The sequence below is a fragment of the Cydia fagiglandana genome, chromosome 19, assembly GCF_963556715.1.
Source record: "Cydia fagiglandana chromosome 19, ilCydFagi1.1, whole genome shotgun sequence".
Taxonomy (NCBI): Eukaryota; Metazoa; Arthropoda; class Insecta; order Lepidoptera; family Tortricidae; genus Cydia; species Cydia fagiglandana.
This window is the reverse complement of record NC_085950.1, coordinates 5,627,153-5,641,651: the sequence shown is the minus strand read 5'-3', so window position 1 is coordinate 5,641,651 and position 14,499 is coordinate 5,627,153. Positions and strand designations below refer to the sequence as shown.

The following is a 14,499-nucleotide window of genomic DNA, read 5'->3' as shown; positions in this document are numbered from 1 at the left end:
TCGTCTTGGGTCGTCCCATTCGTTTTTCGTCAAGTTCTTAAATTAGTCCTATCCTGCTTTCGTCACTCATTCTACATTCGTCACAATCGTCGGTGGCTTTCAATGATACCCCTAAATCTATCCACAGGTGGATATTGCTGACTTTGCTTCCATACGACGCAATTCTCCAGCTGACTGACAGAAGGTGTCTTCTGATCACTTATTTCGTCCTCTCTGCGGGTTTTTTAGCCTTCTCCCTCTGAACGACGATGATGCTGAACTCCCGGTGCGGGGCCACCATCACCTCTTCCTTGCTGCTCTTTAGACGGAACACTAGTGGTTCGTCGAAGGGGTCCTATGTACAGAACAGATTTAAGGATTTAGGCGACTCCATACATCTAGCGCTACTTCAAGTATGGACATGGACTCGCGCGCGAGAACACAACTCATGCTGGACCGCCTGATCTGATGATGGAGTCTCCCGATTCAAGTACCTACTTATAAAATGCTACTATTTGAGCAGCACTATAACAGCCCAGTTAGTACGGTAGTAAAAGTAGTAAATATGGGTGCAATGCAACCGAAATAAGCGGTTACTCTCCCATACTAAATTTGTACGCTGGTGGCCTAGCGGTAAGAGTGTGCGACTTTTAATCCACGGGTTCGAACCCCGGCTCGTACCAATGAGTTTTTCGGAACGTACAAAATATCATTTGATATTTATAATACCAGTTGCTTTTCGGTGAAGGAAATCATCGTGAGGAAACCGGACTAATCCTAATAAGGTCTAGTTCCCCCTCTGAATTGGAAGGTCAGATGGCAGTCGCTTTCGTAAAAAGTAGTGCCTACGTCAAATCATGGGATTAGTTGTCAAGCGGACCCCAGGCTCCCGTGAGCTGTGGCAAAATGCGGGGATAACGCGAGGGAGAAGACTTGTACGCAGTGGCGGATTTGCAGTCTTTGCCGCCCTAGGCCCCCGGCCTTGTAGCCGCCCCTTTCTCAGCACCCATCATATTGACTACATTTTGAGTTATTTCTTGTTATCATCAGCGAATTTTTTGTCACAATTTGCCGCCCCCAAAAATCTTGCCGCCCTAGGCCCGGGCCTACTTTGCCTTAAGGCAAATCCGCCACTGCTTGTACGGTAATGCTTGTACCACTGCTTGGTGGTCTTTCCTAATAGCAACTAATAGATATATATGAAAGATATACGCACCAGCTCCATGATCAAGTGGTGGATCATGGTGCCTAGACGCTGCATGCGCGTGGCGTACCGCGTGGAGACAGACAGGTTGATGTTCGTCAGGATTGGAGATCCTGTAATATACTCAGTTTAGATGTAAGTACCATATTTAACCAAAAGGTATATTGTCGGTTGTCAATGAGGCACTATTTAGATTGTAAATCAACCTTATCGACAGCCGACAATGTGGTACCTTTTAGTTAAAAACTTCATAAATGTTGATACCAAATACTAATTATTACAAAATAAATTGAATTATGGATGAGCGAGATGAAGATGGATATTTCAAAGCTTAGAAATGAAGTAAAAGTCGAAAATCACAATGTCTTCGGTGAGATACGATCAATACGATGTATTAAGTATCCTCCAATTGTTAGGTATTTGTAAATAATAGGTACGAAATTAATTTGTATTAAGCAGAGACGTGTGTATGTAGAAATACCACAATGTTGATTGAGCTTTCTACTTTTTCTTTCTAAGCATTGTAGTATCGTTCGCAGATGTTTCTGCTTAAACAAAATTAATGTTAGATCGATTAAGGTGGTGGTACTAGTGCTTCACATGCTAATGCCCAATAGATGACACGACACCCTGCTGTCACCTCTGACAATGACTTCAGTTTCAAGATGACATGTACTGGGACTGCGTCGAGCACCAGTAGGTACCACCACCTTAAGTATTGAATATGTGGATATACCTTCCTTGTTAGCCATGATGACTGTGTCCACTGAGTCGCCGTCCATGATGCGGTCCACAATGGGATTCCTCTCGTTCATGAGGGCTGTCTGCAAAATACATATTAACAGTAGTTTGTTAACCAAGGGATGAAAGGCACTCATTACTGCCGAGGTAGTTTGGCGCTTGAACGCAGTGAGCACGAAAGCAATACAATACATATACAATACAAATACTCTTTATTGCACACCTCATAACAGAAAACAATACAAATAATACAGGAAGAAGAGGTTAAACAACAGGCGGTCTTATCGCTAAAAAGCGATCTCTTACAGACAAGCAATTTGCCTCAAGCCGAAATGGAGGTGAGATCGTCGCTTTCGCTCGGCCATTTGTTAAATAGTTACCGTGTGAACTAAAAAGGTGTCTCTGTCGTCTTTCAATAACTTCTGCATGATTTTCATTTCGTCTCACAGCTGTTATTTCAGTGACAATAATAGGCCATTCAGTAACGTTGACTAATGTTGAGTGAACAGTTCGAAATCCAGCAGGCTATGAACTATTGATTGTAAATAGTTAACCTCTTAAAGCTCAAGGTCCTACCTATAGTACCTCTTCAGTTCAATGAAATTTAAATTCTATTCAATCTGGATAGAGTCGCTTTTGCTTTAAATTGTTTCGGTTAATTTTCCAACAACGCAAAATCAACTCTTTTTCCTATACTATAGGTTCAAATTTCAGTAGCTAATTTTTGATTTTTCATTTGTATGGCTGGGACTTAGGAGGTTAATATTTAAGTTTATATCATGCCTATCCCACCTCGAATACGATAATATTTTATGGTGTTAATTTACCGGCCTAGGTCATACGTGCATGTGTGGAAAATTTATAGGTACAGTACCGGTCAAAAGTTTAAGTTCACTCTGTAAATTCGGTTAAATGAAGCTATAACACAATGTACTAATAAAAGTATTTAATAATCTTTTATTACATAATAAATTAAAGGTAATTCTCTAATTTAAAACCACAATTAAATAAAAAAGATCAGTTTTTGCCAACTTTAGACTCTTCAAAATATCCGCCTTTTGCTTTCAATGCTGCCATACACACTTTCGGCATTCGCGTAATTAGTTTTTGCAGTGTTGATGTCGAAATTTTATTCCAACAAATGTATAGGTATTCCCAAAGCTGTTCTTTATTAGTTGGCCGCATTTTTCTCACACTCCTGTCCAATTCATCCCATAACAACTCAATCGGATTGAGGTCGGGCGATTGAGGAGGCCAATCCATATATTTTAATTCTTTTTGGTTCTCTTTGGATGAAATGTAGTTTTTGCACAACTTCGACGTATGCTTGGGATCGTTGTCTTGTTGGAAAACAAAACCTCTGCCTACAATCCGTTTTCCAGATGGAAAAGCGTGACGTTGCAAAATGTTATGATACATTTTCTTATCCATTATGCCATTGACTCTCACGAGATCACCAACTTTATCACCCGCAAAGCATCCCCAGACCATAACTGATCCTCCACCGTGCTTCACTGTTGGCATCACGCATTGCTTTATCATTCGTTCGCCTACTTGTCGTCGAACATATTGACGACGTCTCCCTCCAAAAATTTCAAACTTCGATTCGTCAGAAAATAAAACTTTAGACCACTGTTCAGACGTCCAGTTTTTGTGTTTCTGGGCCCATTTCAACCTCTTAACTTTATTCTGACTACGTAACAAGGGTTTTTTGGCAGCAATACGACCTTTTAGACCATAGTTTCGCAGACGCCGTTGCACTGTCGAAACCGATACTCGCTGTTCTCGGGTGGCGTTGAGTTCTTCGCAAATTTCTGGAGCAGTTAGAGTACGTTGGCGTTTGCTCTGCACGCAAATAAATTGGTCTTCGCTTTTAGACGTGACTTTTGGCCTACCTGATCGAGATCGACTGCAATTAAGACCGGTTTTTCGTTTTCGTTTCAAAGTACTCACGACAGCGGTTTGAGAAACCTTCATTTTTTCAGCGATTTTCCGCGTCGTGTAGCCCTCATTTGACAGAGTTACAATAACAGCACGAGTTTCGACACTAAAATCGGCTTTGCGACCCATTTTAAATGATTTCTAACTTCACGAAATCTCATAGGAAATACGGAACAAAAATATTAAATGGATCAAATTTTCCGAATAACATAAAACGATTCCTCCAAGAGGTATTTTTATTGTTATTTGGTAGTCGTGGAAACAATTAAACGTTTGAAATTCAAAACATATTCTATATTTGAACATAATTAAATATGATAACCTTATTTCGCAGAGTGAACTTAAACTTTTGACCGGTACTGTATGTACTGTAAAACATTGCACAATACACATGCGGAAATGTAATTCGCAACTCGTGTCGATTTAAATTTTTAAAACACTCCCTAGTCCCTACGTTCTCCTTCGGTCGTGTACCTACATGAATTTATCGTCACTCGTTGCGAATTTCCTACTTTTGGTACTTGTATTGTTGGTAGAAAAATCTATATATATAAATGCAAGTGTCCTGACTGACTGACTGACTGATTCATCAACGCAGAGCCGAAACTACAAAAGCCAGAAAGTTGAAATTTGCACACCAGATTGAATTTATAAAGTGTACAAGAGATAAGAAGCAATTTTGAGAAATTCAACCCCTAAGGGGGTTAAAAAGGGGATGAAAGTTTGTATGGGGTTAAAGTCTTTTTTTAAGCTAGGAATTTGAAACTTCGTAAAAATATATATTTTTAAAATACAAGAATACTCATTTCAGCGTTTTTGAAAATTCATCCCCTAAGGTGGTGAAAAAGGGGTTGAAAGTTTGTATGGATATCAAAAAAAATTTCGATTGGTGGAGTTGAATCTTTGTATTTAGAGATATTATTAGAAGACTGGAAAAGTAATTTCAGCGTTTTGTAAAATTCATCCCCTAACGGTTAAAAAGGGGGTGAAAATTTTAATCTATTACAAATACTTTGAAACTTCTTAGAAAAGCATAATAGCCGATTACAAAAAAAAAATGATTGCAACGTTTTTGGAAATTCAACCCCTAAGGGGGTTAAAAAGGGGATGAAAGTTCGTCTTCGGGTGCAAATTTTATTTTAAGCTAGGAACTTGAAACTTTGTAAAAAAGTATCAAATTCAAATATAAGAAAACTAATTTCAGCGTTTTAAAAAATTCATCCCCCAAGGTGGTGAAAAAGGGGTTAAAAGTTTGTATGGATATCAAACATTTTTTCGAGCGCGAGACTTGAATCTTTGTCTTTAGGGATATTATTAAAAGGCAATAAAAGTAATTTCAGCGTTTTGTAAAATTCATCCCTTAACAGGGTTAAAAAGGGGATGAAAGTTTGTATGGGGTTAAAGTTTTCTTTTGAGCTAGGAATTTGAAACTTCGTAAAAAGATATATTATTAAAATACAAGAAAACTAATTTCAGCGTTTTTGAAAATTCATCCCCTAAGGTGGTGAAAAAGGGGTTGAAAGTTTGTATGGATATCAAAAAAAAATTTCGAGTGGTGGAGTTGAATCTTTGTATTTAGAGATATTATTAGAAGACAGGAAAAGTAATTTCAGCGTTTTGTAAAATTCATCCCCTAACAGGGTTAAAAAGGGGTTGAAAATTTTAATCCATTACAAATGCTTTGAAACTTCTTAGAAAGGCATAATAACCGATTTAAAAAAAAAGTCATTGCAACGTTTTTGGAAATTCAACCCCTAAGGGGGTTAAAAAGGGGATGAAAGTTCGTCTTTGGGTGCAAATTTTATTTTAAGCTAGGAACTTGAAACTTTGTAAAAAGGTATTAAATTAAAATACAAGAAAACTAATTCAAGCATTTTTGTAAATCATCCCCCAAGGTGGTGAGAAAAGGGTTGAAAGTTTGTATGGAGATCAGATATTTGGAGTGCGGAACTTGAATCTTTGTATAAGGGCATATTCTCATAATAGGTACCTATTATGAGAATACAAGAAAAGTAATTTCAGCAACCAACATCAAAATTCACTTGACTTAAAACTTCATACAACACTGCTAAAAAAGAAAAGTACTTAATTTCAACATTGCTTGGATATGAAAATTATAGGTACTAAAGATGTAAAATGTTGAAGATAAAGATTCCACGCGGACGAAGTCGCGGGCAACAGCTAGTTACTCTATATAGACTCAAACAAAATTAATGGGTAAGGTAAGTATAGAACACGACATTGTTTGTTTAATTTAGTTAAAAATGTCACGTTAGATGGCGCTGTTTCATTTAGTTGAATGCTATAAGTATAGAAACGCACAGTTACGACTTTCATACACTTTTCATAGTAACAGTGATTCGCCTTTGTCTCAGGAATCTATATAGACAGCAGGGAAATCCATTTCTAAATAGGCAAAGTTGCCCCCGTGACCCCGTGAGGCAATCTTAAGCAATACCTACGATATCTCATGCAGTGTGAAATGGCTTTAGGAAACCGTAGCCACAGTGAAATAATTGTCAGAATTGTTTAATATCATTTATTTAGTTTTAGATATATTTCTTATTTTGATAATTTGATATATTTGTGTAACTAGGCACCTATAGTTTAATTAGGTACCTACTCAGTCTTTCGAATAATATCTACCTACAGAAAAAATGTCTGATTTAAAAAATATGATGCGACTAAGACAAAAACATATGCCAGAGGTAATTTATTCTGATCAGTATTCAGTTCATACTGGTAAATATCAAATGATATTTCGTCCATGAGTTCCGAAAAACTCATTGGTACGAGCCGGGGTTTGAACCCGCGACCTCTGGATTGAAAGTCCGCTAGGACCTGACCGCTAGGCCACCAGCGCTCCATATCGTATTCAGTGCAGCTGTCTTATAAATTAGTCTCGCGAAATATGGCTTAGGGTCAAAAAACACCCTGTATAATAAAATTAAAAAACCGGGCAAGTGCGAGTCGGACTCGCGCACGAAGGGTTCCGTACCTTAATGCAAAAAAAGGCAAAAAAAAACGGTCACCCATCCAAGTACTGACCCCGCCCGACGTTGCTTAACTTCGGTCAAAAATCACGTTTGTTGTATGGGAGCCCCACTTAAATCTTTATTTTATTCTGTTTTTAGTATTTGTTGTTATAGCGGCAACAGAAATGCATCATCTGTGAAAATTTCAACTGTCTAGCTATCACGGTTCGTGAGATACAGTCTGGTGACAGACAGACGGACTGACGGACGGACGGACAGCAGAGTCTTAGTAATAGGGTCCCGTTTTACCCTTTGGGTACGGAACCCTAAAAATTATCTAATTGCAGGGTTTCTCGCATCAAACTGAGGATACAGTGTGCCGTATAGACGGAAACCATCATGTCATCGGCGTCCTATATTTGGAGAAAAGTAAGTTTAGCCAGTGGGGAGACACTCCTGACTTCGGGCAGACTCGGCTCCGTTCGGCTCAGCATTGCTCCGATTAGGGTTGGCACCACTTCACGTCCCTCTGCGTACACGACGGATAAGATGATCACTTGAATTTTGACAACCCTAAATAGCCGAAAAGGATAGTGCCATATATTCGAAAGGGACAGCATGATTCGACCCTGACTGAACCGATGTCAAACTTCGGTTTTGTAAGAAGTGTCCTTTCTGTACGGTAGTACCGTACATTGGGGTGAGTAGGGTCAAAACTGAAATTCAAACCTCGATAACATTTTATTTTTACATATGAAAACTGAATGGTGTATATTATAATAAGTGTTCCGGACGTTTGTATTTTAGATTTTATTTTATTTTAGGTAGATCCAATTTCATAACTTTGACGATAAAGAGGAAAACCCACCTCGTATTTGGGGTGAGAGGGGTTTTCATACAAAGGTGATTTTGGAAGATTGTTGGATCGATTTTTTTTACTATGCGTATTACTATAGCTCCGTTTTAAATTGGAATACATTATTTTTTGTAGCAGTAGCCTTAAAATACCTTCTCACCCCGTTTTACGGTACTATTATTTATTCTGTGGTTTAGACTAAAGGCTTTATTTAGGCCGCTGTTCTACCGCTGTAAACCTGAGAAGCGACAGTAGTATGTTATTTTATCTACTCGTCGACTGTAATGGTTGAATTAAGATTGCGTATACCAAACTATAATTGCGTACTTTTCATGTGTTTCTCCCAACTCAACTATAAATATTCATTTCGATACGCTGTAGTCAACTATAAAAATTGACCAATCACGTGCCACTTGCACCATTCACTAACCCGGGGTTAACCGGTTAAATCATGGAGTTACCATGGTTACCAGTACAATTTGACACTGGGTTAACGGTTTAACCGATTAACTCCAGGTTAGTGGAATGATGTCGCGCGTTGATGTCTTTTGTACTACATTAATTATTTAGGTTAAAATCCATCATCATCATTAGCAAACAATGATAATATGACAAACATTACATTATGACACTTTATGTCAAAAAAGGGACCTCAAGTATAATATCAAATGATGTTTTTGTTCTTACGTCCTTGAGTTGATCCTTATCTTAGACATGCAATACTTAATAATATAATAAGAGGAAAACAAATTGACCGACCCGCACTCGTCGCGATGTATTACGATATCATGGCAAATAAGGAAAATCTCGGCTCGACAAGTTTGACCAGAAGCACTGACACTGTACAAATATTGTTAGAATTTTACAATAAGGTTGGGCTTTGAAAAGTGTACTAAGGTGGTGGTAAGAGACACCGCGATATTTATAGCTCACCGCTGGGCGAGTAACTATAAATATCGCCGTGTCTCTTTTATTTACACGGGAGTGCTTATCTTTTGTTCGTGTTTATAGCCGATAGCTCATAGCTTACTAGCTCGCGGTGGGACCAGTGCCTAAGTGCTCGACATGCTAATGCCCAATAGATGACACCCTGCTGTCACCTCTATTGACAATGACTTAAGTTTCAAGATGACAATATGTACTGACCGCGTCGAGCTCCAGTACCACCACCTTACCATGACTATGTCTAAAATACAATAGTGTCGGCGAGCAGTAGATCTCGTAATCCTTCAGGCTTTCACCATTTCGAATAAAATAAAAACCGGGCAAGTGCGAGTCGGACTCGCGCACGAAGGGTTCCGTGCAAAAAAAAACAATAAAAAAAAGCAAAAAAAGAAACGGTCACCCATCCAAGTACTGACCACTCCCGACGTTGCTTAACTTTGGTCAAAAATCACGTTTGTTGTATGGGAGCCCCATTTAAATCTTTATTTTATTCTGTTTTTAGTATTTGTTGTTATAGCGGCAACAGAAATTCATCATCTGTGAAAATTTCAACTGTCTAGCTATCACGGTTCGTGAGATACAGCCTGGTGACAGACGGACGGACGGACGGACGGACGGACGAACGGACGGACAGCGAAGTCTTAGTAATAGGTTCCCGTTTTACCCTTTGGGTACGGAACCCTAAAAAGAAAAAAATATAGATCAAAATACAACTCTCCAAATTTCACGAGTTGAGAAAAATTGTGACCTGTTAAGGACGACTCACGTTAGACCGGGCCGTGTCCGGGCCGGATCTTACGGCGCTTACTTTTCTATGACATGACATGACAGGCGTGACGTGACGTGATACTTTCCATAGAAAACGATGCGCCAGAATGGTCGTATTAAGTTGTTCAAGTAGATCTTGTCAGTAGAAAAAGGCGGCAAATTTGAAAAATGTAGGAGCGAAGGGATATCGTCTCATAGAAAATTTTAATTTCGCGCCTTTTTCTACTGACAAGATTTGCTTGACCATCTTAGACCTACCCATGACCGATAGAATTGTTTCGTGTTTCAGATTTATTGAGCATGTGTACGATGAACGAGAGCACGGGCCAGATGCTGGCCGCCAGGCTGCCCGCCTTCACGGAGCTGGTGCGACAAGCCGTCTGCGAAATTGTAGGGCTCAATACATTAAGATAATATAATAGAGAGCGTTTATTCGAGGCAAAATAAAAGAAGAAAACAACACGTAAAATAACTTGACATATAGTTACCACGAAATGGTCCCGACTCAGCATGATGCTAGCCTGGCTGGGCTAGCGCTAGTGTTGGTATTAGGGCCACCCCACATTTAGCGTCTTTCGAGCGTCGGCGTCTACAACTCTATGGCCGCTGCTCGACGCAACGTCGCCGCAACGTCGACGCAATGCGCAGCGACGTCATTTTCCATAGCGCTGACCAGACGCCGACGCTCGAAAGACGCTAAATGTGGGGTGGCCCTTAGAACCGCGAGTCATTTGGGTCTGAATTTGAAGACGACAAGATTGCGCTTAAAAAACCTTCTGAGTCTTTTAAGTCCCGAGTGGAGTCCTTTATTGAGTCTTATTTAAGAGCAACTCAAAACGACTCGAGCCTCCGAATAAAGACTCCGTGAACAATTTTATAGGTTTTTCCTAAATAAAAGTAAAGACCTTAGGCGTTATTGCATGATTTATGCATCTAACCCACAAAATATAGCCCTTTAGTCTTTTATAGCCCCTCATCTCACATTAATTATTTTGATACCCTAGAGAAAACTTTGGAAGATCTTAGTCCGCAGTTCGATCATCGTATTATAATGGGCGACTTTAACACCTGTCTCATCAAAAACGATTCCCGTGCCCTTAAACTGCAATCAGTAGCTACTTCCCTAAATCTTAATATCCTGCCCCTCGCCCCTACTCATTTTCCTCATAATGGCCCTCCTTCCCTCTTAGATCTTATTTTAACCTCTTCTGCTGATTTAGTCGAGTTTCATGGACAGTTTAATGCTGCTGGTTTCTCGTGTCACGATTTAATATACGCATCCTTTAAAATTCGTCCTCCCAAACAAAGGCATAAGATTTTAATGCGCCGGGATCTTCGTAATATTGATTTGCAGGGGCTCCATAATGATATAGGCAATGCCGATTGGTCTAGAATCGATGGTTTGGCTGACGTTGACTCAAAGTTAGAGGCCTTTAATGGCACATTGCTTGCGATTTTTGATAAACACGCTCCGCTGAAGCCGATGCGGGTGAGGCACTTTCCAGCACCGTGGCTTACGCCAGATATCAAGTCACTCTTAGCCAGGAGGAACAGAGCCCGGGTCAAGTATAGGGCTGCTCCTTCAGAGGAAAACCATCTCTCCTACATCAATTTGCGAAACCGCTGCAACAAAACCTGTAGGGACGCTAGGCGCCGTTATATCCATAAAACCATTGATGACTGCCCCCCATTCAAGTTATGGAGGTTCTTGAGGTCACTGGGGGTGGGCAAAGTCTCTCAGTGCTCCTCAGACACTCTAGACCTGAACTCAATCAATCGGCATTTTAGCTCATCTCCAGTGACGTTGGATCCTTCCGTCAAGCAAGCTACATTATCTTCTCTTGCCAATAACTTTCGCTCTGACCCTGACTCTACCTTTGCACTTGACAATATTTCACCACAAGAGGTTGTCACAATCCTAAAAAACATTGAATCGAAGGCTGTTGGTGAGGATCGCCTTAGCCTGGACATGCTTATGCTGGTGGTGGATAGAATTGCTCCTATCCTATCCGAAATTATAAATTTTTCCTTTTCCACTGGTACATTTCCTGCTATGTGGAAACTTGCTCATGTTATCCCTCTTCCTAAAACTTCTAATCCCACATCCTTTTCCCAATATCGGCCCATCTCCATTCTACCAGTTTTGTCTAAAATCATCGAACACTTTGTTAATCGTCGCCTCCTTTCACATCTCCACAAGCATGATTTGTTGAATCGATTTCAGTCAGGTTTCCGCCCCGGGCATAGCACCGTCACGGCTTTGGTGAGGGTCACTGATGACATTCGTTTTAATGTTGAAAATAAAAAGCTCACGGTTCTTGTACTTTTAGACTTTAGTAGTGCCTTTAATACGGTTGATTTTGATATTCTCCTTCATATCCTTCGTACGTTAAATGTTTCACATGCAGCTCTGTCCTGGTTCCGTAACTACCTCTTTGGGAGGCGCCAGCGTGTCAGGGTTGACGACAAGGTCTCTGAGTGGTGTGACCTTTCTGCTGGTGTCCCCCAAGGAGGGATACTCTCTCCTCTCCTTTTCTCAATATTCATTAATGGCATTACTGATTCATTAAATTGTAGCTACCACCTTTACGCGGATGATTTGCAGATATACGCAGCGGCTAGCATTGATGACTTTCCATCTTTAGTTGATAAAATTAATAGCAACCTTGAAACAATTCGTTGCTGGGCGAATAAGTTTGGTTTAAAAGTTAATGCAAAGAAATCGCAGGCGATTTTTATTTATTTTATTTGTTGATTGTCATTGGTGGTCCTCACTTTGTGTCCAAATTGTCGGAGATGGTGGTACCCAAAGTACTTTTTGACGGAACAATTATCCCTTTTTCCTCTACAGTTAAGAACTTGGGTATCATCATTGATCAAACTTTGTCCTGGTCAGCTCATGTTTCCGACATTAGCAATAAACTTTTTGCGTCTCTCCACTCACTGAGGCGTCTTCAAAATTTCCTTTCTCTCCAAACTAAAATAACGCTTGCTTGTTCACTTTTACTTCCTTTGTTAGACTATGCTGATTCTGCTTTTCTAGACCTCAGTGAGGAGCTTCTGGATAAACTCGAGCGACTGCAAAATATCTGTATTCGATACATTTTCGGTCTGCGTAAGTTTGATCATGTTTCCCAGTTCCGATCTCAGCTTGGCTGGCTTCCGATTCGTCGTCGTCGAGATATGCATATCCTGTCATTGCTTTTCAATGTTTTATTCAATCCTGCTGCGCCACCTTACCTCTCCGAAAGATTTAGTTTTTTAGCTGCTGGCAGTGGTCACCGTCTTCGATCAAGCACCAATCTTTCACTCGCAATTCCATCCAATAAGACGCGCACTTACAAAAAATCCTTTACTGTCCACGCCGCTAAGTTATGGAACGAGATTCCGGTGTCCGTGAGGCAATCCCAATCTGTAGCATCACTCAAGGAGAGGCTTAGAAAATTGTGGCTTTCCGATACTTAGATAATTCTGTTTTTCCCGATTAAGTACCTATTTCTTTCATTTCCTTTACTTTTCTGGTTCGAATTAATATCTATATATCTATTTATATTATATGTTGAGTATTTATTTATTTTTATTTATACCTATATATATTATATGTATATGTACTCTTGTATTGTTATATTTCTATTTATGTATATTTGGAGTAATGTGTATTCAAAACGTGCATTTTATTTATTTTAGGGATTATACACTTTTGCTTTTGTTTGTCATTCATCGTTACTTCTGTTCTACTCATTTCCTCAAAGGTTAACTGGAAGAGATCCCATTCAGGGATAAGTTCGCCTTTGTTGTATTTAATTGACTCTGTACCTGTGTTTCTCGTGTTTATATTTCTATGTACAATAAAGTAAATACATACATACATACATACAATATACATAAAGATAAGGGGTCATCCATTAATTACGTCACACGTTTAGGGGGTGGGAGGGGGTCAAGAAAATGTGACATGTTGTGACATGGGGGAGGGGTTTAACTTCATCACTATACATGGAAGTAGGTAATTTTCGTTCCTAATTGGTTTTGTGTTATAAAATTGCTAATATTTCTTTTATAAATATATTTCTTTATTAAAAAAATAATGCCGAGTTAGGATTGCCGATTTGTTGAAAACAAAATTGCCTAAAATGTGACGTCACACCAGGTGGGGATTTAAACTCGAGTTCTTTTCAACTAGACTCAACTCTCAAGCAACTTGCGTCCTTTTCAGAGAACTCTCGTTTTCTCGTTTTTTCTCAGGTGGGGATCCCCACCTGGTGTGACGTCACATTTTAGGCAATTTTGTTTTCAACAAATCGGCAATCCTAACTCGGCATTATTTTTTTATAGGGATTTGCAAAATGTGACCAAGTGTGACAAGGAGGGGGGGAGGGGTCAAAAAACCTAGAAATTCGTGTGACGTAATTAATGGATGATCCCTAATGCATTTCGAAATTGTATGAAAAAAAACGAAGGTTCTCTGAAAAGGACGCAAGTTGCTTGAGAGTTGAGTCTATTTGAAAAGAACTCGAGTTTAAACTTAATTCTATGAGTCTGAAAAACTGAGTCGAGTCTTGAAGGAGAGGACTCAAAGGGCTCGAGTCCTATCCAGCACCAGCGAGCGCTGGTCTTCCGTCGGGGCCCATGGGGCCGATTTTTGAATTTCGACGTGACTCGACGAAAACGAGTGGTCAATACCACTCCATTCCAAATTTCTATCGCTCGTATTTCAAAAATTTGCATTTCACTGTTTTCCACCGATTTTCGAGTGACGAAATCGAGCGATCGAAATTCAAAAATCGGTCCCCTGATCTGTATTAAGGCGTAACGTAATTAGAGTAACGGTAAATTAGAGTGAGTGAGATGGTTGTTCGAAATCACCTATTTTCTGTCACAGGACGTGTTAGAGGAGCTGGTAGCGTATCGCATCGAGACTCGGAACGTGGAGCTGCTGGTGGCGCCCGCGGGCCACTGCACCGCCGCCGTGCTGCACAAGAGGAAACCAAACAAGCGAACATAAAGGGGAGTCTAGACGGGATGATCTAATCGACCGATTTTATCAAGAAAGAAATTGGGGTCAATCTCCAATTAAATCACCAATTTTT

General features: G+C 39.9%; 2 protein-coding genes across 2 annotated transcripts; one reads left to right on the top strand and one right to left on the bottom strand.

Annotated features, from left to right (window-relative positions):
* Positions 1 to 116: 116 nt before the first annotated feature.
* On the bottom strand, positions 117 to 2,392 carry LOC134674053 (dynein light chain roadblock-type 1-like). Its single transcript, XM_063532103.1, has 4 exons — positions 2,305 to 2,392; positions 1,920 to 2,007; positions 1,196 to 1,296; positions 117 to 334 (listed from the first exon to the last, which is right to left on the bottom strand). Exons 1-4 carry the CDS (start codon positions 2,359 to 2,361, stop codon positions 200 to 202), a joined length of 381 nt encoding a protein of 126 aa, XP_063388173.1. The 5' UTR covers positions 2,362 to 2,392; the 3' UTR covers positions 117 to 199.
* Positions 2,393 to 6,476: 4,084 nt separating this feature from the next.
* LOC134673895 (uncharacterized) lies at positions 6,477 to 14,429 on the top strand. Its single transcript, XM_063531950.1, has 4 exons — positions 6,477 to 6,573; positions 7,188 to 7,269; positions 9,699 to 9,799; positions 14,292 to 14,429. The coding sequence occupies exons 1-4, from the start codon at positions 6,523 to 6,525 to the stop codon at positions 14,412 to 14,414; spliced, it is 357 nt and encodes a 118-aa protein (XP_063388020.1). The 5' UTR covers positions 6,477 to 6,522; the 3' UTR covers positions 14,415 to 14,429.
* Positions 14,430 to 14,499: the final 70 nt, after the last annotated feature.

Coding starts and splice junctions, on each gene's coding strand:
- LOC134674053 (XM_063532103.1), bottom strand. CDS start 2,361: ATGAAAATCATGCAGAAGTTATTGAAAGACGACAGAGACACCTTTTTA. Junction 1,297..1,919: donor CATCATGGCTAACAAGGAAG/GTATATCCACAT, acceptor AGTATATTACAG/GATCTCCAATCCTGACGAAC. Junction 335..1,195: donor ACCACTTGATCATGGAGCTG/GTGCGTATATCT, acceptor TTCTGTACATAG/GACCCCTTCGACGAACCACT.
- LOC134673895 (XM_063531950.1), top strand. CDS start 6,523: ATGTCTGATTTAAAAAATATGATGCGACTAAGACAAAAACATATGCCA. Junction 6,574..7,187: donor GACAAAAACATATGCCAGAG/GTAATTTATTCT, acceptor ATCTAATTGCAG/GGTTTCTCGCATCAAACTGA. Junction 7,270..9,698: donor CGTCCTATATTTGGAGAAAA/GTAAGTTTAGCC, acceptor TTCGTGTTTCAG/ATTTATTGAGCATGTGTACG.